The sequence below is a fragment of the Dermochelys coriacea genome, chromosome 2, assembly GCF_009764565.3.
Source record: "Dermochelys coriacea isolate rDerCor1 chromosome 2, rDerCor1.pri.v4, whole genome shotgun sequence".
Lineage (NCBI taxonomy): Eukaryota > Metazoa > Chordata > Testudines > Dermochelyidae > Dermochelys > Dermochelys coriacea.
Window position 1 is genome coordinate 44,608,659 of NC_050069.1, and position 27,164 is coordinate 44,635,822.

General features: G+C 42.8%; 1 protein-coding gene across 3 annotated transcripts; it reads right to left on the bottom strand.

Moving 5' to 3' along the window:
• Nucleotides 1-915: 915 nt before the first annotated feature.
• On the bottom strand, nt 916-13,143 carry PDP1 (pyruvate dehydrogenase phosphatase catalytic subunit 1). 3 transcript variants are annotated; one of them, XM_043507611.1, is made up of 3 exons: nt 11,638-11,739; nt 10,859-10,893; nt 916-5,287 (listed from the first exon to the last, which is right to left on the bottom strand). In XM_043507611.1, the coding sequence occupies exons 2-3, from the start codon at nt 10,887-10,889 to the stop codon at nt 3,639-3,641; spliced, it is 1,680 nt and encodes a 559-aa protein (XP_043363546.1). In that variant the 5' UTR covers nt 10,890-10,893; nt 11,638-11,739; the 3' UTR covers nt 916-3,638. The 3 variants fall into 3 exon arrangements, with proteins under 3 accessions (XP_043363546.1, XP_038248519.1, XP_038248520.1); XM_038392591.2 differs by lacking the exon at nt 10,859-10,893 and having other exon boundaries at nt 11,638-13,143; XM_038392592.2 differs by lacking the exons at nt 10,859-10,893; nt 11,638-11,739 and adding an exon at nt 11,385-11,542.
• Between the last annotated feature and the right edge of the window lie 14,021 nt (nt 13,144-27,164).

Below are 27,164 nucleotides of genomic sequence, written 5' to 3' on the forward strand. Positions count from 1 at the left end.
GTGTTCTCTCCCACAACACTTAAGTTTAAATGTGGTCTTGACTTAACTTCAACTATAAACAAAATTTAGGCAAGAAGTTAGTTCTATCTGACTTTAGGAATAGTTCTTCCCATCTACTGCTGGGGGAATTCTGGGCCACTGAGCATGCAGAGACTTCATGTTCCTCACAGATTTCTTTGCTTCTCTGCAGAAAAGTGACTTTCTGAGGGGGGAAGCAAATGGAAGCCACAAGAGGGGGTCATGCAACCCCGTGCCAGCAAAAAAAAAAAAAATAATTTGGGAATTCCCTACTACTGACTTATACCATCGCATCAGATATTTTTGCATATTAGACACATTCATTTCCTTATTTCAGATTGAGTATGGTCCATTGCATGTCATATTCATAGTAGAAAAGTTTCAGGGCCCAAGTTTAATAGAGAACAGTTTGAGCTTGACAGTTGGTGTTACCCACCCCTTTCTTCTTGCCTGCTCATACCCAGGCTCACCCCTCAACCATCCATGAAGATTAATAGGAAGATCAACAGAGGATATACACAGTAATAATATGTACAGGAGAGAAGCTTCAGGGTAGCTGGGATCAGAATTAAAGACAGCAATATAGTCCAGTAGTCAGGGCCCCCTGCTGTGAGTTGAGACTTGCATTCTCAAACTGGCTCTAACTTGGGGTAGTACCCTGGCAAAGAAGTCACATTACTCCTGTTTTCCTACCCAAGACTGTCAATTTAGAATAAGATTTTCAGAGCAGGGACTCTCTCACTAGACATTGCTGTACAAAGCCTAACAGAACGTAGCTTCAATGCTGGCAGTACTGTAATGCGTCAGAACTCCTCCCACAGCAGGCTTTTAGGAAAAGAAAGGCAAAATAACGTTCCTTGTGTGTTACAGAAAAAAATGTTACCTTATATACAGTGATGTCTGTATAACTGATCTTTTTATTGAAGTCTATTAGAAGACTGTTGTAGATTATGTCATATGGCATTTAATAAGTAGCTATACTGCTTCAATTCACTGCATACATTTTGAGTAAATCTCCAGCCCATACATAAATACTGGTTCATTTGATCCTTTATATGTGCATCTTTTATATGAAAGAAAACAAGCTTTTTATAAGTGAATGCTGTACATAGAGGATCAGTGTTAGGTTTAACCAGTTATGACTTGTACCAAACCCATAGCAAGAGCCACACAAACATAACACATACATTGAAATATTTAAACAATAGAAAAGTGTAACAAAGTCTAAATAATGTAACAGCTTAAATACATTCTGTAAGTGAATGAAAGACAGCATAACAGAGGACAAAAGAACACACTGACCTAGCTAATGACATTTAGTCCTTAATATGCAACATACAAAGCCAATGACGACTAATAACCAACACTTGTTTAGGACAGTATTATAGTTTGTTCCCTCCTCCCCAAAGGGCCAGTTTGTCATTCACATTCCAAAAATATGAACATCCAGACAACATCCTCAATTTGCTGTGGGGAGCGGGGACGGGGGACAGAAGGAGGAGCAGGAGAAGGGAGGAAACGAAGCAAGCTCTGCTGTAAAGATCAAGTTTCTTCTACCCAGGGAGGGAAGACCAACATATTTTGTTAAGGCTGTAGGCAGTTAAGGCTGCACAGCATTTGTAAGATGAAAAAAGTGTGTACTATAAACAAGTTCAGTGTTTGCGACAGGCTTTCTTGGCAGTATTAGTGTTTACTGGAAAACTCAAGTAGCTTAATGACCGACCAAGACAAGAAACTTTATGTTTTTACAACACATATAATATTAATTTGATCAGAAGATTACCCAAGTTAATTATAATGGAGAACTCCAAAAAGGAGTTAAACACTTTCCTGACTTTTTTGTTTATAATTATAATGCAACATAGAAGATATTGAACATGGTGACCTATAACTGCTCCAGGGCCTCTATAAACAAGATCACAACTAATTACTAGGAGAATACATGTAATCAAGAAAGTTTCTACAATAAAAGCGAGAATTATAAGTTTTTGAATTCAAGAATTTAAGCGTATAAAGGGCCACTGATACTATTTGAGTTGAGAAAGCCCTCAGTTTCAGGTTATGCTTATTTAGATATAAAAAGTTAAAAAAAAAAAAGAGGGACTGAAAACTTGATATGATGGCCTCTATGCCTATTTTAGTCTCGTGTTCAGGAGTTACAGTTGCATAAAATTTAGTCTGAAATAACTATGTAATCTCCTTTTAACTTTGCAATTCAGTCATAACAGAACCATTTAAGAGACCTTCTTCTATCACGAAGTTGTGAATGCAAGAGAACATGCATTCACTGATTCAGTTCTTTCAAAGGATTTACAGTAATTGACGCTGTAATGCCAAGAAAGCAACTACTGTTATGCATACAACGTGCAGGCCAGTTAGGTGTTCTAATAGAGAAAACTATTTAAATCTTTATGATGTTTTCAATTTACCAGCCTATGTAAAACATGAGTGAATTTCCCCTGAAGTTGATATTTAAGTAATTCAGTACATGTGACCCAAATGAAACTACCACAACAGAAGTAGTTAACATGAGTGCTAATTTACTAAGCCACCAAATAGCTAACAGTGATTTTCTAGTCTCTTCAGAAGTTCATATTAGAATTCATCATGTGATTAGAGGCGATTTTTGGTACCAGACAGTAGTATTGCCTGCCAAGGTTGTGACCTTTTGAACAGGCATCACAGTTCTGACTGAAAATACTTCCACATTTTGCAAAAGGCAGAGTTATGGTTTCATACTGCAAGCTGAAGTCTTCCATAATGGAATTTTCTTATGCAGTTGATTTTTCAGTGATGGCAGAAAGATATTATTGCCCTTAAAGTTGTGCAAAAAATCCCCCCCCACCAAAAGCAGAAGACTGTCAGCATGAGGGAATTTAAAACTGCATTTGTATAACTTACTCTTTTACTATGAGATCCCAATATGCTTAGCCCAGTTACCTTAAGTTCTGGTTGATTATGGCTTAAAGAGTTGCATTTGAAAGTTAAAAATACATGTATAGTTGCCTAGAACGTTAAGTGAAGAATGACATTGTGTAAGCAAAATTGGGAAAACTCAAGGATAGAGTTTATCAAGTCAGTTTCCTACTACTTACAGCATCTTTCTTTCCCTTGGGAGAAAAAAAAATATAAAGGTCAAAACACCACACATACATGCATAATAACCATATCTACTTTGCAGACAAAAATTCATTCCTATCAATTCTGATATTCAGCAAGATTCCTATCTTTATCTAGTAAGATAGATATTTACATATGTTTACAAACAGGCTTTGTTTCATGACTAGTCAAAACAGTGTGATGATTAATAGAGAATTAGCTATCCCCTCACTCTCACCTACCACTACCAAAACCAAAATATTGTTCTAGCAGCATTCATTGATTCAATAGTGCAAACTTGTTTCAAGTCCCTCTTTCCAAGTTGTGCCATCTTCTTGGAAGACTGTTAGTTCAATAGCACTTTCCACAGTTAATAAAACTTTGGGCCATGGAGGGAGAAATGTACCTGCACACATTTTAATTCAAATGAGCAGACACTCTGGTTTGCTCACCAAGTATATTTTCATCTTATCAGACTACTCATTATGACAACTTTGGTAAATTGTACATCCATTTAAAATTCAGAATTCCTCATTTTGACATGCACCTACAACATGAGAGTTGAACTGCACCACAATAATTGTAATGTCATCTCTGTACATCCTAGCCAACTCTTCTGGAAGACTAAGCATCTTGGACAGCCGCTCATGATCAACAGTGCCAAACTCATTATTTCCCACTGCATGACGTATCAGATGAGTTGCTGCATTCTGATCTTCAAATACAGAGGAGATTCTGGCTCTCCTTTCTGTTAGGAGACCATGCATCTGTCCCAGAGTTACCTTATAACCACCAACGGCTATTGGCTGCTGGTGATGAACTCCAGTAAGATACTCTCCTACAATTCTAACCACGTCCTGCCTATGCATGGTCTCCCACAGGCCATCTGTAGCCAAAACCAGGAATTTATCCTGCGGCCTTAATTTGTGATGTATGACCTGTGGCTCAGCTGTGAGATATGGAGGAGTGTGATAGTTAGGAGGGATAAACTTAGTATACTCATTGTCATTCAACTGATCTGGGCCCGATTCTATCACTCTCTTCTGAAGTTCAATGCTCCATTTGAATTTCACATCACCAAAAGCTCTGAAAGGCATCAATAAGCCTAACAGCCTATCTTGTTTTACAACACTTTTCTCTTCAGACTTTGGGTGCTCCAGTTTTACTCGTTCTATTTCACTTTCATTCTGGGCATTATGATCATAGGACAGAGCTACTGCAGACCAAGTTCCATCTTCTTCTAGAACACCAAGCATTGCCCTGCTGTCACCTGTATTAGCAACATGCAAATCAACACCATCTACATGAGCTACGCAGGCAGTTGCTCCTGAAAACGCCACTCGCAGTACCAAGTAATTGAGAAAAGAGTTTGGATCTCCCACTTGAGCTTCTAACGAAATATCATTATCAAGCCTCTTGAAAGCATTAATTAAAGCCTCTTTTACATCAGTAGTCTCTCCAGTGTTGAGGTCTATGAGCTCCTGCCAGTAAGTTCTTAAACTGTTGAAATACAGTTTGGAAGCTTCCTTACTAAAATAATCATTTGGATGCTTGTGCCACTGTAAGATGGGCAACAGGGCACGGCCACTCTCCACTGCATTTTCTATTTCAAGTAGAGTCTCGTGAGGTAACAAAGAGACAGCAATGTAGTAGAAGAGTCTTTCGCTGACAGCCTGAGCACAAGCACAGCCTGCATGGCCATCAAATACACCTAGAAGCATTCCTCTTGTTTGTAAGCATGTCGCCGCACTCCTCCTGTCTTCTATTGGAGCATTAGCGGGCAACTGGTTGCTATCAAAGCCAAGAATAGAACTTACGTTTTTGCCATCAAATTCTGGGACTTTAAAGCTGTATTCATTTGCCTTCAAAATGCTGTTGACCTGTGGAGGAGTGAGGTAAAATCTCTGTGGTGTGGAAACATAGCTCCTTGCATGGATAAACTGATTAAAATTCTCTTTTGGATAGAGTGTTGCAAGTTTCTTCTGAGGTGCACATCTCAAATGATTGTGAGCCAAATGAGATGACAGACAACAAAGATGTTTGTGATGGCAGTAGCACACTGTATTGTATATCCTGCCAATCTCACAGTTACGAATCAGTGGAAACAGTTGAGTTGGTGCTGGCATGGCATCAGAGAATAATGGCAGTCTGGAGCTTCTGACAGGAATTGCTGAAAGACAAGAGGGGAAAAAAACACAACACCACTAGATTTAGTGAAGCAGATAGCCTTAGCATAAGTAGATTTGTATCATAGAAAGCTTAGCTATAGAACAAAATAAGTTAGCATTTCAAGACAGTGAAGAAAATGGTAAAGTTGATGAAATTGTACACCATTATACACCCACACCCGGAGTCCTTTTAGAGAAGAGGAAGAGGGAAAGGCAGTGTGCAAAAAATGTTTGCAGAAGTGTATCATCTTGTTCAGGAGCAAGATGAACTATACTGTACTTAAATATTTGATTTAGATATTTTGGTCTTTTGTACCAGACACAAGGTAGGAAGTTAAATGAGTACCATCCTTGTATGGTTAGGTGGGTTGCCAATATAAATTCAAAGAAATTGGAGGTTAGCAAGCCACTCCTTGGAAGTCTGCTTTCATTTTCTAGTCTCACTTCCTGGGCCAACAGGAGCCAGAGGATGCTGTGGAGGGAGCAAAACTAATCCCAAGCTAGAAGCGGTGAGATAAGAAGAGTGCCTCAATGCTGACAGATACAAGAAGCAGCTCTGAAATTCTTCAAACTGAGGGCAATTCTACATTGCCCTGCAATTCGGACTAAGGGGGGCACAAACAGCAATGCACACCAAACTGCTACGCTTTAACTCACCCATGTGGATGCTGCAGGTGCAAACATAAAGGTCCCAAGTGCACCTTAAGTAGTCCTCTTTGAAGTTTCTACAGAAATATCATTAAGTCTTAAGAACATTAATTAAAGCCTCTTCTACATCAGAAGCCTCTCCAGTGTTGAGGCTCCTGCCAGTAAATTCTTAAACTGTTTAGATTAGTTTGGAAGCTTCCTTACTAAAATAATTATTGGACTTTGAAGAGAACATTAGTGCAAATGTGAGACCTTTAGGTCTGTGCCCACACTATCCACATGGGGAGTTACAGAGCAACACTTAGGTGCACTCTGTGGGGCAGTATATACATAGTCCTCTGTTTAAATTAGGCCTTCTAGAGGGACCTACACAAAGTTATCTGCACTGACAGTTCTATTAACTTTAGGAATGCCCCCTTAAATTAAGAGTTTGAAAGCCAAATATCATAGCATAAATGAGCCAAGAAATTCATACAGTAACCCCTCACTTAAAGTCGTCCCAGTTAATGTTATTACGTTGCTGATCATTAGGGAACATGCTCGTTTAAAGTTGCGCAATGCTCCCTTATAACGCTGTTTGGCAGCTGCCCGCTTTGTCCACTGCTTGCAGGAAGAGCAGCCCATTGCAGCTAGCTGGTGGGGGCTTGGAACCATGGTGGACCAGCAGTGCCCCCCCTCTCCTCCCAATCAGCTCCCTGCTCCTCTAAGTTCCCTATGCAGCAGCCGCCCAGCAGGCTATCAATTGCTGGCAGTTCAGCTGTCCCTCCCCCGCACACTGCCATGTGCTGCTCCTGCCCTCTGCATGGAGCCTCCTGCTTGTTGTGCAGGGAAGGGGAAGGACGAGGGGGGGGGGGGGGACTAATGTCAGGGTATCCTCCTCCCTCCTACGCCTGCCCCTTGCTTATCCCTTCTCCATACAGAGCAGGGTGGGGATGGGACAGGACGGGGCTCAGGATGGAGAGAGTTCACTGGCCACAGCTGCTATCTCAACTCTTTGCTGCCATGCGGTCTCCCCTCCCTCCAATCCTGTTGCCTTGTAGAGTATGAGGCTACATTAACAACATGTTAACCCTTGAGGGTTAGCAGTAAGGCATTCCCTGGGAAATCTCCCACCCTCCTCCATCCTCTAAATTCACTACCTCAATCAAGCTTCACAATCATCATTGCTGTGTACAGTATTAAATTGTTTGTTTAAAACTTATACTGTGTGTGTGTGTGTGTGTGTGTGTGTGTGTGTGTGTGTATGTGTGTGAAAAGTTTCCCTGGAATCTAACCCCCCCCCCCATTTACATTAATTCTTATGGGGAAATTGGATTCACTTAAAGTTGCATTTTTCAGGAACGTAACTACAACGTTAAGTGAGAAGTTACTCTATCTGCAGATTAGGTCTTATAATAATGGCTTTCTGCTTTGTAGAAACAACTTCAGAGACTATACATTTGCAATTAATAGATACTATAGTTTGTTCCAATGTCTTACTCTCAGGGAAAAAGTGTCCAAAATAAGATGTCAGTGTTCTTTGTTAAAAAATTCTCATTACAAAACTAGTCTCACTTATAAACTAAAAAGGGAATTTTTTTTTAGTTAAGGCTTTTATTTGCAAGCTTTGTGCAAGAGGCCAGGATGACAGATTTCAAATCCCCACCCGAGATTAATAAAGTGGCTTCTTGCTAGAAAGTTTCAAGACAGGAGATCTACTACAAAGGAATCAAGCAAAAGTATTCTACCTAGCAACTGAATAGATTACTCAAGAACATCTCCCCTAGGAAGAAGCTAGCTTGAAGATACTTGCACTGAACTCCAGATCATGGTCCCTGCTAAAGTCATACAATTAAAAATCAGTACTATTATGTACCGATGTAATGTTACTAATCAGAGTTGTGTGATGCACCTAACTTCAACAGTATTAATTAAAGAATGTATTTGCCCAGCTATAAAGGTAGTCACATAATGAACCAAGTATTTGTTGAATAAACTGACAAATATCAATGCCAATATAACATTTGGTGATTACAATTCAACCAGCCCTTTTACTTCTCAGTTTCATTCTACTTTTTCCCTATAAGATCATGGTATCCCTTTTCTTCATGTGTCATCAGCACATTTCCTCTTCCTTCTCTCCCTCCACACTCCTCTCCTCCCATTTTCCCCTCAAAAAGTTCTCCTTTCTAGGTGTGTGTATTTTTAATGAAACACACATACTTCCTCTTTTTAGCTTCAGTCTCTCCCACCCATCCCACTCCCAGCCACATAGCTCAGAAGTTTTACCAGAGACCTAATATGCTGAAAACTATACCTCCTAGTAACAAGAGACTGCCACCCCAATCCTAGGTGAACATGCAGCAGAGCAGCCAAGGCTGCTTCCAACCACCGGACTACTTTGAAAGGGCAGGGTGCTAAAATTCTTACCAGTATGTTGTCTCCAGACTCAGCTCAAGGACTCTATCATTTAGGCCAGCCCCAGCAAATAGGCATTTGATAAATTCGAAGCTGCCCTCCCCCGCAGGCTTTAGAAGGGATAATACTCCCTGTCATTTTCTTGGCTTCTGCCATGAAATAGGTGGGTGTGAAGGTCTCCACTACTCTTCCCCTCCCTCACCTTTCTGTATTTGTTAGACTCTAGGGTGCCACAAGTCCTCCTTTTCTTTTTTGCAGATACAGACCAACATGGCTGCTACTCTGAAAGCTATGGTGGTGGTGTCTCTGATATTCTATTCCTTTTCTAATTCTGTTTGTGGATCTTCATCCACTGTGAATAGCTTTAGTGTCTGCCTCAATGAAAACTGACTCAATTGTTGTCTGTTTCCAATGCACCTTATGGGGCTCCTAATACTAGTTGTGAAAACTCACAAAACTGGTTAGTTTTCATTTCTGCTGTTGTCCACAACTTTCCCCAGCTTCAGCAGACCTACTGAAACACACCTGTCTGTAGACTTAATAAAAAAGCACTGCACTGGTTTACACACAATTCATATCTGGACCATAAGGTCTAGTTTGATTTATTTATTTTTAAAATTAGAGTGAAAGCTTATAACTTGTCAAAGGTGATGGCATTCGTCCAAGAAAGCTTCCAATTTGACCTGGGCACGTAGGTTGAAAAGGACAGACTTGAACACACACACGAAGCGTTACATTACCACTTTGCTAGCTAATTGTAACAGTCCCTTCTATTACAGAAATATGCAGAAAGTTCTATATACATATTACTTTTGAGTGTAATGTTCACGTAGCATTTTTTTCTTTGAGCAAGACAAAAGTCTCAGTAGGTTCTTTAGGTATACTTATGGTCAGAAAAGTGGATATTGAGTGTTATGTATTTGTTCTTCATCAGAAGTTTATTGCATCAAAATTTTATGACTGCTAATTTCAAAGTCAAATTATGTTCATCTTCACAAATCACCCTACTCTAGCAATTCTGTAGAAAGAACTCTGCTGAGTTTTTGTTGTTTGATCCATGATGAAGCAAAAATACAACTAATGTTTTGCAGCTGTATTGGCTCTGCAGTGCCACCAGAGGTTATTTTAGTGAAAACCTTATCTTTATCAGTTAAAAAACCCCACAACCACCACCAATATAGGGAAGACATACAGAGAGAAGTTGTGAAGTTAAAAGAGAAAAGCAGTGAGAGGGCAGGCTCACATTTTTCATTTTTGTTTTTGTTACTTAAGCTTTTCCTTGCCCTGTATACTTTACAGCAGATCACATCCTATACTGACATATGCACAAGCAGCCTATTTTGAATGTCAGCTTTAATAAATCCTGGCTCATTATGCTACCAGTTAAGGGATGTGCTGAATTCACTGACAAGGTACAGAATTACTCCAAGCCTGCTCAGTTACCCCTATAAACGTAGACACAAAGTACGGCCTCAGACCACGACTAGACAGAATACTTTAATGGTGGTCCACACAAAGTATTTTAAGAACCAAGTAGTGAGAAATTTGGTACAAGACAAAGAAACAGGAAGAACTCAAAGGCAAAATTAGTTGGAAATATTAGAGTTCGCTTGTCAACTGATTAGAGCCACGCCTGCCTTAAAAGAGGCCCCAGGGCTTAAATGGCCTGGAAATAACACTTTTGAGACCATAAATACATTATATAGTGTGTAGAACTGTTTTATACCATTCTGTAGACATTGTGTTTATAGCTCTGCACATTCTGGATTTTTTATAGTGCTTATCACTATAGTAATGTACTATTTAGGTATGCATATATAATTTTTTAACATTTTTAAGGCACTGTAAAATTTGTAGTCAATATATTAGACACCACCATATTTTGGTGGTGCACACAAAAAATTAAAAGGAGTACTTGTGGCACCTTAGAGACTAACAAATTTATTAGAGCATAAGCTTTTGTGCGCTTATGCCCTAATAAATTTGTTAGTCTCTAAGGTGCCACAAGTACTCGTCTGTATTTGCGCAAAAAAAAAAAAAAAAAAAAAGAGGAGTACTTGTGGCACCTTAGAGACTAACAAATTTATTAGAGCATAAGCTCACGAAAGCTTATGCTCTAATAAATTTGTTAGTCTCTAAGGTGCCACAAGTACTCCTCTTTTTTTTTTTTTTGGCGCAAATACAGACTAACACGGCTGCTACTCTGAAACCTGACACAAAAAATTGGTTCCTCCCTAAGAAGTGCTAAGGATGAATTAATCGCATCAGAAACCCCCACATCTTACAATATGAAGCCTCCTTTCAAAACTGAGACAGAGCTGTTCATGAAAATGAACTGATCGGTCTAGTCTATTGAGAAGGGACGCTGGGGAGAGAAGACCCGTTAGGCAGGGAGTTTTAGCGGCTCAGGTATCAGCCCCCGTTAGGAGCCTGCTAGCTCTTCTCTCCCGCAGTGGGTGTACCCCTTCCTTAACTCCCCCCCGACCCCAGTCCCAGCTACTCGGCAAGGAGGAGCGCAAGATACATACCGATCCGCCTGGGCCCAGGACACACACACATTCTCCTGTCACAACAAGAAGCCGCCAACATCCACAAAGCAGCCGGCGCAGCCCCGGGAAAGCAAGGCAGAGAGGTTACCGCAGCAGAGCGCGGAGAAAGAGGAGCAGCAGCCGCTCTCCGGCATGGAAGGGAGACAGCGACACACACACAGAGGCGGCGTGTGCCGCCAGCGAGCAGCCTTAGCGGCCGCCGCCCATCCTTGAGGATGGGGCGCGAATAACCCTACAGCGGCCCCCGCACCACAGCGCCCGCGCGCACCAGCCTCCCGCGCCGCCCCGCCACCCAGCGCGACGGGACCAGCCCCCCGTCACACACACACACACACACACACACACACCCCGCCCCCGCCCGGCTCCGGACGAGCGGCTCTGGGGACGCGGGCCCCGCGGCGCGGGCGGCCAACGGGCAACACCCAGCGCGGGCGGCCCCCCCCCCCGCCTCGGGCACTCGCGCAGCCCGCCGCAGGCCCGGGCCCCGGGCTGTGTGGACACGCACCTGGCCAGCTCCGCGGCCGCGCCCCCGGCCCCGGCCGCAGCCGGGGAGACCCTTCCCGCGCGCCCAGGGAGGATGGCGCGGAGCTGCCAGAGCGGCGCGCCCAAACGGCAGCGGCCGAAGAGCGCCCCGCAGGCGCGGGGGCTGACGCGCCGCGGATTATAACCCCCGGCCGCTAGGGCCCGGCCCGGCCGCCCATTGGCGGAAGGGGGGGAAGGGGCCGCGTGACGCAGGAAGGCTGGAGGCCTGGACTCACCGGCGGTGCCGCGGAGCGGTCCCAGCGCAGCCGCCCGTCCCCTCCCGAGCGCCCGGTCGTGACCCGGCCAGGGCGGGCGGGGCCGGCGCGAAGGGGGCGGGGTGCCCGGAGCTCCGCCCCTTTGAGGCGGGACGCCCGCCGCGTGAGAGCCGGGTCCCGCCCCCTTCAGCCGCCGCCGAGCGGGAGAGCGGGTGGCCCCCCTCCGCCCCCCCGCAGCCGCCCTAGCGCGGGCCAGCGCCCGACCCCGCGGCAAGGGCGAAACCTCCTCGCGCGCCTGCCTGGGCCCCCGCAGCGCTGCTAAACCGGGCTGGGGCGCAGCCCTGCAGCAACGTCCCTCCCACCGGGCACAGGCGCGGAGAGCCCGAGCCTCTGGGTACCCGCCCGCTGGCACCCTCCGAGCCCGCCCGCTCTCCTTCCTCAGCTTGGGGCAAACAGCCTTGTCGCCCCCTGCTTTCCCCCGGGGGTCTTACAGTGCTCCCCGGGCCTATCGATTTTCTTCTGGCCATTTACTGTACTATCGATTTGGCTGAAAACCTGAGCTACTCGTAAAGCAGCATGTAACATCTGCCCGGCTGCCCTTCCCTGGCCCCTATTGGACTGGCCTGTTTTTAAATACCACCCTGCTGAAAATCATCAGAAGGTACCGCCTGGGATGGGCAGCAGACTGGAAAACTAGAGCGTATTGCAAATTAGAGAAAACTCCTCTTCCTTGAATTTGCACGCCTGCTTTATGGGCTGGCCTCAGACTTACTGCTGTACTCTTCGTACATGTGTCTAAGCCACTGTGCTCTTCCACCAGCTGCTAACCCACTCGCGACAGTCAGCGAAAGTGCAGAAGCTTGGGGGGGGGGGGGAGAGGAGGTGGTTGCGTTTTCCCCCTCTTCCAAGATTTTATGTATAAAGAGAAAAAGGGAGAAAAATCCTGTCCATCAACTTTCTCCCTCTCTGTACAACATTCCACATTTAAGCAAATCTATTCAGAATTAAATGTTGAGTTTACAGAATTAGAGTTGGCATCTTCTTTTAACAATAGACATGTAAAATTAGGATGGGCAGACATTAGGAGGATAGGTTCTGGGATTTCTACCAGCCACAAAAATGGGTGATGTGAATAAGACTGAAAAGTTAAAGCTAAGAAAATGGGAGTGTCTCTTTGCTTCCTCGTGTAACAGTGCCCATATCGAAAAATCACCATTAAAACTGGCATCTTTGTGTTGTCTCCGGAAACAAAATTTTCTTCTCAACCCTGGAAGTTGCTCCTCGTGATGAGATTGAGGAACACTGAGGGGAAGGTATGGGAACTTTACTTGAAGTATTACCTTTACTGCATTTGTTCTTTGAGGGGAAAGGAGGAGTACTGTTTGTGAGCATAAATTAATTTTAAAATTACAATACAATTTTCTCGGGGTGTTCACAAAATACTTTTTAATAGGAAAAAAAGTATTAATGCTCACCTTAACATCCCAGCAGACTATTGGAGCCTGCACTATAAAGCTTGGATATTCCGTCTTTTTACTTAGCTTATTCTTGTTTTGTCCTCAGTCAGGACCAGAGACTCTTAAGTACTTAACATGAGCAAATCTTTTGTTGACTTGCTCACCTCTATCTCTATACACATACATGGTCTTTTCACTGTCTCCACCCATTCCTATCTTTAGGCTGGCAGAATGCCCACTCACAAGTTATTTGAACCTTTGCTCTGGCATACTCTGGATGCATTTAAATAACTAGCCTGTGCAGTGTTGGAAGTAATGTTCTTTTTGCAAATGAAGCACTTATATGATAAAATTAAAACATTGGCACTACCTGCATTTTTATCCTTCCTTGTATCTGTTAGTATATTAACATTTGTGCAGTGAAAGCAGTAAAAGAAATGACAGGTTGTGTTACTTAAGTCCCTTTGAGATGTCAGAATGGATGTACTTAAAAACTACTGCTCACTATCACTTTGTATGAAGGTCAAATAGTAGAGTATAATGGAACAATCCTTAAAAATACTGCAATAGTCCAAAACATTACACTTTAAAATAGTAATATTGTGGTGTGCTGGGTGATTGTGGCATAGTATCTATGAAGGAATTTATGCCATGTCCATCACTGTGGTATTATTGGATTGTATGTTTTTTAAAGCACATTTACTGATCAACAGGATAACCATTAAGGTGAAGATTATTATAGGAAACATATATGCATAACCTAGCTATGTCTGACAAACACCTCTGTACATGAAGGATTTCATCAAAGAGCATAGAAGATTAATCATTTATATTTCTTTGTAGCACATAGATAAAAGTAGATTAGCAAAGTGTGCTATGACTGTGACTTATCAGAGCTGATAAGTAGTATATAGGCAGGTGCAATGAAGATATTAATTTCCCCCCATCAGTGTGTGAAAAGATGAGAGAATGGAGTCAGACTACACCTGAGTGTACTTGATTGATGATAACTACATTCTTTATGGGCATGCAGAAATGGGTTAGTATAAAATCACCATTGATCTCATGCTATACATGGATGGAAGCATGAATTTTGGTCATTTAATGCCCAGCGGGCATTAGTTACTGAATAGTTTGTTGCTGCTAGGGTAGTTCAGACAGCCAGTATCTGATAAATCCTTTGAGATACAAGAAGCATCCAAAAATCATGGCTAGTAGCCACAGAGCAACATTGCAGCAGCAGTGGTCCAGTTGTCATTCTAAAATGTTCAAGGTAGGAGCCACCATCATGTTAGATGTAGAAATGAGCCAAAATAAGTGTTACTGTATTTTAGTATGTTCCTAAATCTCCAAGTCCATTCCACTACAAATAGGAATATGAGAGGGGCAGAGTCTTGCCCAGTTCACAGTGGCAAGGTAGCTTGCTTCTGGCTATAAAATTGGCCCACCAACACAGACGAGGTTAAAAAGAGCCTTTGGGCCTAGCTAGCCCCTCCCTATTATACCAGCAGCAAATGCCAGGCCTGGAGGGAAGAGAAAAGACCGGAGCCTGGCTCAGTTTGTGGCTGACTGGTGAAGAGGCAGAATCTAGCTGCTTCTCTACCTGAGGGAAGGCTCACTAGCCTGCCAGCAGAGGCAGCCAGTAGGAACCAAGCATTATCTTTCTTGCCAAAAGAGACAGAGAAAGAGACCTAGAAGCGTGGAGATCTTGTGGGGGTAATGACCCAGAGGAACCTGGAATCACAGCAGGATGCTGCCTAGGGTGCAAAAGGGTGCACTCCTAGAGACAAGCCAGGAACTTGGACTAGAGGGGCCATGCTGCAAACTGAAGAGGCAACAGTAGGAAGTAGCCCAGGGCAGTGAACATAGACTCCCTGCTGGGAGCTCCCCAACTCAGGAGTTGATTTACACAGTGCCCTGAGCTGGGGCCCAGTGAATTAGGAAGGCCTGGGTTCCCCGACCCCTTGCTTTAAAGACTGAAGCACCTTGAGCAAAGAAGTAGGCCGCAGGAAGTCAAACACTCCAACCACTAGGTGAACTGGCCCTTCAAGCCCCCTATTATAGAGGTACATAAGCATCAGCCCTTTCTAGCCATGTGGTAGTTGAAGTCTGGTAGTGCCATTTGGGCTCATTAAAAACTGAAGGACTTGATGTTGAGAGGTCCTGGCTCAAATTTCTTTGCCATTCTCCCTCCTCTTTTGCAAGTAAGTAATGTACAGAAGCAGGGGCAAGCTGCCAGTCGAATGACTTGTGTCACACAGGAGATCAGACTAGCTAATCATAGTCATCTTGAACTCTATGAATTAGCTGAACTGATATTAGTTAATTTTCAGTTTGGAGAATGTGGAGCTCTTGCAGCCTTGGACTTAGTCAAAGACAAAATAACGATTAGCTGGGAGTACAGAGTGAGATTCTCTTCCTGACAATTGTACTTCAAATTTGAGAGTTATAGTCCTTGAGAAATTATTTGAAATGGGTTCTTGTCTCCACCTCTGAAGAAAATGATGCTCCACAGTCTGCTCAGGAAAGACGAAGTACAAAATAAGAGATCATCATATGTAGCACTTTTACTCTTCAAAATATTTTACAACCATTAATTCTCTTTTTCATAATGCCTTGTGAAGTAGCAAGATCAGTATTATCTAGAGCTGATCAGGAAATTGCTGATGATTTTTTTTCCAGAAAATGCCACTTCCCAAGAAAAGTTTCAAGTTTGATGAAGGTTTTTCAGATCCAGAATGGAATTTCTGGTCAAAGTTAGAGAGGGAGAGAATGCCACCCCCAAATAGCCAAAAGATCAGTGGTTAGGGAACTCACCTGGTATGTGTGAGACCCAGGTGAAAGGTCCTGCTATGCTCAGTTCAGAGCTAGGACTTTAGCTTGAGTCTCTCACATCCTATGTGAGTACCTAATCATCTGCCTTCAGCCTTTTGTTCTCTTTTAATCTCTCATATTGAAGCCATTCTACTGTCTATAAATAATTAAATATACATTGGGCCAGAGAGAGACTGACTCACTCTAGAGCACTGACTCAGGCAGAACCGGGACTTGAATATCAGTCCCCTACATGCCAGTTGATTGCCCTACCCCCTGCACTATTGGCTATTCTGGGACAGGAGCTCGCTTACTCATTTTTTCATGAAAAGTTTCAAAGTCTCATTTTCACTCTGCATCAGAGCAAACAAACTTTTAAACCTCAGCTTATTTGTGCATGAAACAGAATTAATATTTTATGGCCAGCCAAAAATGGGTGGGGAAATTAAGTCACTCCACCTCTCTCCCTCATTCAAGGCCAAGGTGGAAACTAGCATGACAGCTGTCAGAGAAGTGACGAGTCTCTGGCTCCCACTGTTGTGCTCAAACTACATATCTCGCTGAGAGCAAGACAGTAAATGTTCAGATAGCACTGCACGCAAAGTGTAATGTAGATTGGAAAATGTTTGATAGTTAAGCTAGCAAGAGATAGAAAAGGATTTGGCCATAACAGTCTAATATTAATTCTACAAACAATAAATAAACTGTGGCCTTCAAATTCATGCTAGTTTATTGGCTTGCCAAGAATTAAGTTTCTCTATCTGAATGGAATGTTAGATTTTCCCTCTCTCCTATATTCTGGCTGACCAAAACTTTTTGTTCTCTTTGAGCAATGCTCATTTTTGTAGGAAAGGTGCCAAAGATATGTTGTTCCAAGATTGGTTAGCATTTGATGTCACTTGCTGCTGGGGATGCAAGTTCCCAACACTTCTTATTACTTAAGACAAGGAGCATCTAGCTGTTTCTCTGGATGAATGGTTTATCATCCAAATATACTGAAATCCATCAGTTCCTTTCTATTGTGTAAAGAAAAGGAGTACTTGTGGCACCTTAGAGACTAACAAATTTATTAGAGCATAAGCTTTTGTGAGCTACAGCTCACTTCATCGGATGCATTTGGTGGAAAAAACAGATTTATATACACACACAGAGAACATGAAACAATGAATTTATCATACACACTGTAAGGAGAGTGATCACTTAAGATAAGCCATCACCAGCAGCAGGGGGGGAAAGGAGGAAAACCTTTCATGATGACAAGCAAGGTAGGCTATTTCCAGCAGTTAACAAGAATATCTGAGGAACAGTGGGGGGTGGGGGGGAAGAAATAACATGGGGAAATAGTTTTACTTTGTGTAATGACTCATCATTCCCAGTCTCTATTCAAGCCTAAGTTAATTGTATCCAGTTTGCAAATTAATTCCAATTCAGCAGTCTTTCGTTGGAGTCTGTTTTTGAAGCTTTTTTGTTGAAGGATAGCCACTCTTAGGTCTGTAATCGAGCGACCAGAGAGATTGAAGTGTTCTCCAACTGGTTTTTGAATGTTATAATTCTTGACGTCTGATTTGTGTCCATTCATTCTTTTACGTAGAGACTGTCCAGTTTGGCCAATGTACATGGCAGAGGGGCATTGCTGGCACATGATGGCATATATCACATTGGTAGATGCGCAGGTGAAGGAGCCTCTGATAGTGTGGCTGATGTGATTAGGACCTATGATGGTATCCCCTGAATAGATATGTGGACAGAGTTGGCAACGGGCTTTGTTGCAAGGATAGGTTCCTGGGTTAGTGGTTCTGTTGTGTGGTGTGTGGTTGCTGGTGAGTATTTGCTTCAGATTGGGGGGCTGTCTGTAAGCAAGGACTGGCCTGTCTCCCAAGATCTGTGAGAGTGATGGGTCGTCCTTCAGGATAGGTTAGAGACTACTGAATTGGAATTAATTTGCAAACTGGATACAATTAATTTAGGCTTGAATAGAGACTGGGAATGGATGAGTAATCCTCCTAAGACTATGAAAAGCATCCAATATTTAATCATTGTAACAGAGACCCCTTGATGGTTCAGTACTTTGTGTCAGCAGCTCATCTGGCCTCACATACTCACTACAGCTAACACACTTATTATAGTCTCTATCTAAAAGGTATCATGTAAGATATAACTGGAAAATTAATAATTCACCGATCATTAGTATTTTTGTGTGATGTATGTATGGGTCATGTACAAAGAGTTATGGATAGGTGTTAGACTTATATTTTAGAATGTGTTTGGCAAGCAATTCATAAACCCACTCTGCCCTAGACAATGGAGTGTATTTGCTTGGCTGACTAGCTCGGTTGTCAGGCAGAGACAATGAAGGCATATTTACATAAAATGTAAACAAAGCCATCAACCTCGTGAGTGGGAGAGAGAGCCTCAACTATAAAGATGGGATCTGAACCTCAAAGGATAAATAATTGAATTGATTGTATACAATATTACTGTATTATAACAGTGTATCATATAAAGTCTTTTATGAAAGCTAATGACACTAATGGTGATTAATATAATTGTAAAATGTATGTATTAACACTATATGAGGAATTATGGATACTCACTGAAATTATATTTTAAAGTCTGCGACCAAACAAAGGGAGAAAAAGGTTCTCTCCCAGACAATATAAATTAAGTATTATGGAATCAAAACCATGGAAGCCCAGTTCACATATGAATCAGCATTGAGATGGGAAATCCACAGGAAGGGAAGAACAGCATGAGGTCACTCTGCTTCTTGAAACTCGGTCAATGAACTCAGAGATATGAGGGGACACAAAGATTTTGGTTATCTTTCACCTAGGAAGACGAGGGAAACCAGCACCTTGTACTGTTATGGAAGGTCCTAACTTTGACAAAGTCATCCCTGGCTGGAAAGAAGAATGATTGGTAAGAAATCTACCTTGAACAAAGATTATAACTTTTTGAGTTAGTTCTTAGACAATAGAAAGCATATTTTATTTTTATTTGCTTGTATTTTTACTTTCATTTGCATTTTTGTCTTTATCTCTTGTACTTAAACTCCTTTAAAGCTCCCCTCTTTTTGATTAAATAGACTTGTTTTACTTTTCATCTAAACCCAACCCAGTGTTGTATTTCAATTTAAGCAATTGTTAATACTAATTGAAGTAATAAGCTGTGCGTTGATCTCTTGTAACTTTAGTGCCCTTGTGGCCTAGATGGAGTCTGCTCTGCAGATAGCTCTGGCCAAGAAAAGGCAAACACAGGAACGCAGCAGTGAAAGTCCCTTTCACTCCAGGGGCACCTGTTCCAAATCCCCGAGAATGAACACACACACACACATGTGCACACACACATGCATACACACTCAGAATACAATGAATATAGGAAAAGGAAATATTTATTTAGCAGGGAAAGATAGGGAGAGCGGTAAAACATGATTGCATTCAACACAAGGCCCCACAGGCCCAATAAAGGAGGATATCAGGGCAGGTGGTGACACAACCTGGCTGAACCCCAAAATATCACAATCATTATCTTATTTTAAAAATTGGATGGCTCAAGAGATTGATAATTGGACATAATCTTTCATTTCTACTCCAGATCACTGTAATCACGAGTTGTTACCATCTGGAAGGTTGTTTGGTGGCCTGTGTGGAGTGGTTTGTTGGTATTAGTTCAGTTCCCTGTGGATAAGTATACGTATTAACGAAACCACGACCATAATCACTACCACTATGAACTTGCAGCAAAGGCAATCTAAGGAATGAGGGCCAGAACATGCCTGGCTCTTATATCAGTCCACAAGGAGAAGAGATGAAGAGAAGCTACCCCAAAGTGGGAAAGGAAGAGGTGGCCACGACCCTTCATCCTTGCACTGGCCCAGGAAGCAGGATCAGTGCAGCTCAGTAGAATACCCTGTACTTAAAGAAACGGGATAGCAGTGGATGTCCTCTTGCCCCCATGTACTGGGGAGTTCAAGAAAGAATTCTCCCCCAAAATGTGTGTGGCTGCAATTCAGGGCTGTTTCTAAATGGGACAACTAAGGCCTAATGGAGCATGGGGACTGAAATATCCACTCCCTGCTAGAACTGGTGTTCCAGGTCAGGCTAGAGGCACATTGGTGGGCATAATGAGGAGGCTCACATTACTGCTGCACTTCAATCTGTTCTGTAAATAAAGGATTTCAGCGTTCAGGGACTGAGCACTTTCAACTTCCATTGAGTTGAATGTTAGGTGAGGGCATTCAGTACCTTGCAGGACTGGGGCTCTGGGACTCAGGGACTCACCAGTAAAATGCTATCTGAACCTTTTTTAAGGTTTAAACCTAGTATGGTTTTGCAGTTCTTACTGAAATTACCAATACAGTTTCACTTGACAAAGCCTCCCAGTTCATTTTGACCAGCTTCCTGGTTCATGCAGCCCAAATCCCTTCTCTTTTCTGCTTCAAAACAAATCAAAAAAGCCATATGTTCAGTGAAGCATTATGGTCAGATACCCACTCTGTTTTCTATTGTATTGCACTGCATTATGCCCACTCATGCCTTTAGTCTGTTAGCTTAGAGCTAGGGACTTTATTATTCATTTGGTACATTTAAGATGGTATATAGTTGATAATTTTGAATCCCATCAGAGGGCTGATAGAATAGGGTGACCAGATGTCTTGATTTTATAGGGACAGTCCTGATTTTTGGGTCTTTTTCTTATATAGGCTCCTATTACCCCCCACCCCCGTCCCTATTTTTCACAATTTCTGTCTGGTTACCCAGAAATGTGTTCAGCTAGCACTCTAACTTGCTGACATTAGTATGAACAAAAACTTTGTTTAAAAGGGGATTAAGGTTAAAGGTGACATCCCACCATTGTAAACTCTACAAAGCAAGTAAATAAGTTTAAGTTATGGGGGCACCTCTTAACTATACCCTAATGCCAAACAGCCTGCTTGCACTAACAGTTACAGACTCTAGACTGTCACCCAGAACTTTCTGTCTTCAGCTGATAAAGGAATAGCCACATTCATTTCTTTCATAGTATAATGCAAAATCTTAATTAAAAGCTTAACAACACTATCAAATATCCAGGGTTGACATATGGGCAATAGTTAAGTATGCTGTGCATTATGTATTTGTGGAGGAAGCTTGAGGGTGGGAGTAGGTGGACTAGAATGGACAATATTTAGCCAGTGTTCAGCTAGTGCAGTTATCTCTATGGAACCAAGCAGCAGTGACTATAGGCCACCAGTACTGGGGAAGCAATTGGCACCACCTCTCAGCTAAGTACTGTCCAGTGCTTTTTTCTTAGCATGGAGGTCTACTTCTGAGTTGAAGATGCTTATGGAGCTAGAGTTCAGAGTGGTAGCCATGTTAGTCTGTATCAGCAAAAAGAACGAGGAGGACTTGTGGCACCTTAGAGACTAACAAATTTACTTGACCATAAGCTTTCATGGGCTAAAACCCACTTCATTGGATGCATGCAGTGGAAAATGCATGCAGTGGAAAATACAGTAGGAAGATATAGATAGATAGATAGATAGATAGATAGATACACAGAGAAAATAAAAAAATGGGTGTTGCATACACACTATAATAAGAGTGATCAATTAAGGTGAGCTAGAGGATAGCCCAGAAATTCAGATTTGGAGCCAGGTTTGGATTCTGAACCACTACCTCAGAATTCAAATTTCTTAGGAGCTGAGGTTTTAGTCTAGGTCCCATCTGCTCTTATAACAATGGAGATTAGAATATTTACTAGACAAAAGTGGTCTGTCACCCACTCCTATTTATTTCAGTGGGAGTAGACAGATAGTTTAGACTCAAGATTTATGACTGCTATGGAAATAACACTAGACAAAATCTAAAAGGATTTTTTTTGGATTTCCTAATTTAAAACCTACACACAACAGCCTTGTGCCCCCACCCCTTTCTTTTTTAGAAACTTATTTGATATTAACAGCTTGATGAGTTAGCTATAATGTTTTCCTTCTTAGTTAATAAGTAGAGCTATTATCTTATGTAAACCCCTTTCACATAAATATTTACTCTTTGCTTTAGACTTTGTCTATTTAGTTTATATGAATATTTAAAAAAAAAATCAAATGAAAGTTAGTTGTTGTGCCCCTTGCCCCTAACTTCTGCTTACTTGTCTGGCTGATTGTCCTTGTAGTGCGCTGGAATTATTCAGACTACAGATTCATCTCTGTAACATGCTTTTGGAACATTGTCAAGCTCTTTTTGAATTGACTGTATGTTATATAATCAGTGTTATTTTTTTTTGCTTTTGATCATTTTGAGGTACTCTGACTTCTTAAATTTTGGCAGCCTTTAGCGCTTATGTGAGGCTCTTTTTTGCACTGTTGTAGAAGTTGGTGAGCTGCAAAGGTCATTGGAATGAGTTATTTAAAAACTGACACATGCTGGGTGCCAGCCAGTATAATATAGATAGACGCTCGAGGGGGCATTTTATGGTTTAAATTTCAGCTTTGGCTATCACAGACTAACTCCTTTTCTTTTTGTCAGTACAGTTTGTTAACATAAGTATCCTATTTCTCATATGTGTATTTACATGGCTATAATATTAATGGTACTTTAAAATACCAAATATATTCATAGAATCATAGAATATTAGGGTTGGAAGGGACCTCAGGAGGTCATCTAGTCCAACCCCCTGCTCAAAGCAGGACCAATCCCCAACTAAATCATCCCAGCCAGGGCTTTGTCAAGCCTGACCTTAAAAACTTCTAAGGAAGGATATTCCACCACCTCCCTAGGTAACCCATTCCAGTGTTTCACCACCCTCCTAGTGAAAAAGTTTTTCCTAATATCCCACCTAAACCTCCCCCACTGCAAGTTGAGACCATTACTCCTTGTTCTGTCATCTGCTACCACTAAGAATAGTCTAGATCCATCCTCTTTGAAACTCCCTTTCAGGTAGTGGAAAGCAGCTATCAAATTCCCCCTCATTCTTCTCTTCCGCAGACTAAACAATCCCAGTTCCCTCAGCCTCTCCTCATAAGTCATCTGTTCCAGTCCCCTAATCATTTTTGTTGCCCTCCGTTGAACTCTTTCCAATTTTTCCACATCCTTCTTGTAGTGTGGGGCTCAAAACTGGACACAGTACTCCAGATGAGGCCTCACCAATGTCGAATAGAGGGGAATGATCACGTCCCTCGATCTGCTGGCAATGCCCCTACTTATACATCCCAAAATGCCATTGGCCTTGTTGGCAACAAGGGCACACTATTGACTCATATCCAGCTTCTCGTCCACTGTAATCCCTAGGTCTGCAGAACTGCTGCCTAGCCATTCGGTCCCTAGTCTGTAGCGGTGCATGGAATTCTTCCGTCCTAAGTGCAGGACTCTGCACTTGTCCTTTTTGAACCTCATCAGATTTTTTTTGGCCCAATCCTCTAATTTGTCTAGGTTACTCTGTATCCTATCCCTACCCTCCAGCGTATCTACCTCTCCTTACAGTTTAGTGTCATCTGCAAACTTGCTGAGGGTGCAATCCACACCCTCAGATCATTTATGAAGATATTGAACAAAACCGGCCCAAGGATTGACCCTTGGGGCACTCCACTTGATACCAGCTGCCAGCTAGACATGGAGCCATTGATCACTACCCGTTGAGCCCGACAATCTAGCCAACTTTCTATCCACCTTATAGTCCATTCATCCAGCCCATACTTCTTTAACTTGCTGGCAAGAATACTGTGGGAGACCGTGTCAAAAGCTTTGCTAAAGTCAAGGAACAACACATCCACTGCTTTCCACTCATCCACAGAGCCAGTTATCTCGCCATAGAAGGCAATTAGATTAGTCAGGCATGACTTGCCCTTGGTGAATCCATGCTGACTGTTCCGGATCACTTTCCTCTCCTCTAAGTGCTTCAGAATTGATTCCTTGAGGACCTGCTCCATGATTTTTCCAGGGACTGAGGAGAGGCTGACTGGCCTGTAGTTCCCAGGATCCTCCTTCTTCCCTTTTTTAAAGATGGGCACTACATTAGCCTTTTTCCAGTCATTCGGGACTTCCCCCGATCGCCATGAGTTTTCAAAGATAATGGCCAATGGCTCTGCAATCACATCCGCCCACTCCTTCAGCACTCTTGGATGCAGCGCATACGGCCCCATGGACTTGTGCTCGTTCAGCTTTTCTAAATAGTCCCGAACCACTTCTTTCTCCACAGAGGGCTGGTTACCTCCTCCCCATGCTGTGCTGCCCAGTGCAGTAGTCTGGGAGTTAACCTTGTTCATGAAGACAGAGGCAAAAAAAGCATTGAGTGCATTAGCTTTTTCCACATCCTCTGTCACTATGTTGCCTCCCTCATTTAGTAAGGGGCCCACACTTTCCTTGACTTTCTTCTTGTTGCTAACATACCTGAAGAAACCCTTCTTGTTACTCTTAACATCTCTTGCTAGCTGCAACTCCAGGTGTGATTTGGCCTTCCTGATGTCACTCCTGCATGCCCGAGCAATATTTTTATACTCTTCCCTGGTCTTTTGTCGAATCTTCCACTTCTTGTAAGCTTCTTTTTTGTGTTTAAGATCAGCAAGGATTTCACTGTTAAGCCAAGCTGGTCGCCTGCCATATTTGCTATTCTTTCTATACATCAGGATGGTTTGTCCCTGTAACCTCAATAAGGATTCTTTAAAATACAGCCAACTCTCCTGGACTCCTTTCCCCTCATGTTATTCTCCTAGGGGATCCAGCCCATCAGTTCCCTGAGGGAGTCAAAGTCTGCTTTTCTGAAGTCCAGGGTCCATATTCTGCTGCTCTCCTTTCTTCCATGTGTCAGGATCCTGAACTCGACCATCTCATGGTCACTGCCTCCCAGGTTCCCACCCACTTTTGCTTCCCCTACTAATTCTTCCGGGTTTGTGAGCAGCAGGTCAAGAAGAGCTCTGTCCCTAGTTGGTTCCTCCAGCACTTGCATCAGGAAATTGTCCCCTACACTTTCCAAAAACTTCCTGGATTGTCTGTGCACTGCTGTATTGCTCTCCCAGCAGATATCAGGGTGATTGAAGTCTCCCATGAGAACCAGGGCCTGTGATCTAGTAACTTCCTTGAGTTGCTGGAAGAAAGCCTCATCCACTTCATCCCCCTGGTCCTGTGGTCTGTAGCAGGCTCCCACCACGACATCGCCCTTGTTGCTCAGTCTTCTAAACTTAATCCAGAGACTCTCAGGTTTTTCTGCAGTTTCATACTTGAGTTCTGAGCAGTCATACTGCTCCCTTACATACAATGCAACTCCCTCACCTTTTCTGCCCTGCCTGTCCTTCCTGAACAGTTTATATCCATCCATGACAATACTCCAGTCATGTGAGTTATCCCACCAAGTCTCTGTTATTCCAATCACATCATAATTCCTTGACTGGGCCAGGACTTCCAGTTCTCCCTGCTTGTTTCCCAGGCTCCTTGCATTTGTGTATAGGCACTTGAGATAACTTGCTGATCGTCCGTCTTTCTCAGTCTGAGGCAGGAGCCCTGCCCTCTCGCGTGCTCCTGCTCGAACTTCCTCCCAGTATCCCACTTCCCCACTTCCCTCAGGGCTTTGGTCTCCTTCCCCTGGTGAACCTAGTTTAAAGCCCTCCTCATTAGATTAACCAGCCTGCTTGCGAAGATGCTCTTCCCTATCTTTGTTAGGTGGAGCCAATCTCTGCCTAGCACTCCTCCTTCTTGGAACACCATCCCATGGTCAAAGAATCCAAAGCCTTCTCTCCAACACCACCTGCGTTGCCATTCATTGACTTCCACAATTCGACGGTCTCTCCTCAGGCCTTTTCCTTCCACAGGGAGGATGGACGAGAAGACCACTTGCGCCTCAAACTCCTTTATCCTTCTTCCCAGAGCCACGTAGTCTGCAGTGATCCGCTCAAGGCATTCTTGGCAGTATCATTGGTGCCCATGTGGAGAAGCAGGAAGGGGTAGCGATCCGAGGGCTTGATGAGTCTCGGCAGTCTCTCCGTCACATCGTGAATCCTAGCTCCTGGCAAGCAGCAGACTTCTCGGTTTTCCCAGTCGGGGTGGCAGATAGATGACTCAGTCCCCCTGAGGAGAGAGTCCCCGACCACCACCACTCACCTCCTTCTCTTCGGAGCGGTGGTCGTGGAACCCCCAACCCTAGGACAATGCATCTCATGCCTTCCAATCAGCGGAGTCTCCTTCTGTTCCCTTCCATCAGATGTGTCATCTAGTCCACTCTCCGCATTAGTACCTGTGGAAAGAACATTAAAACAGTTACTTACCTGTATCCGCGTTGCTGGTACATGGACGCTCCCCTTTCTTCTTCTGGAGGTCACATGCTGCCAAATTTCTTCACCGTCCTCCTGTCCCCGCAGTGCAGCCTGCTCTGAATCTTCAGAACGTTGTGTCTGTAGAAGCATATCCTGACGTCTGTCCAGGAAATCTTCGGTTTCTCTTATGCAACGCATAACAAGCCACCATCGTAGCCACATTTTAAATACTCATTTATCTTTGATATTTACTGGAGTTCATCACTTCAACCTTTGTTTTTCCTTTTTATCTTTCTAAGGAAAATGCTAGATTAATTTCATAATCTACAGTTTATCAAAACACTTGTTCTAAGCACTGTGTTCCATCAAACCAACAACAGTGGGCCACATCCATCCCTCAGTATCTCACCGGAGCTCCCACGGTGAGTCTGACACAATGATATTAACACTATTCAAACAAGAAATATGAAAATGGATAAACTTGGAGGTGCTAAGTGAACTTTTTCTCATCCTCTATGGTGAATATGTTTAGACAGATACTGAACAATCTGGAAATAATTTGGTTTGCAAAATCCAGCATCTGCCACTTTGCTGGTAATCTTTATTTCCAGTTTCATGTAGCAAAATGTTAGTAATCTTCATGTGATTGCATCTACTCTTAGCATAAATAAGATAATAAGGGTGCTTGCATCTGGGAGTATGAATAAAAATAATTTGATCAAATCCATTGAGGATTTATAAAGAACAAACCCAATTTTCCTTTCCTTTTCCATTGTAGTTAAATGCATTCACAGATTTAAGATATGTGATTAAAATATTGCATGTATTTTACATATCAAAATAATAAAGAGACACCTTACATAGAATCCAAATGGTAATACATGGGATACATATGCAGAGTAGTACTTGAACATATTATTAACTAAAACTATCTGCCTAAACTGGCAATGTGCTTTTTCTTAAGATACAGACACTTAAGGAAAAGAAATTAAAATAAAGCAGTAAAGAGAAAGTGTCTGCCTCCTACTCCAGTACAGCAGTTTCCCTCTCACCTT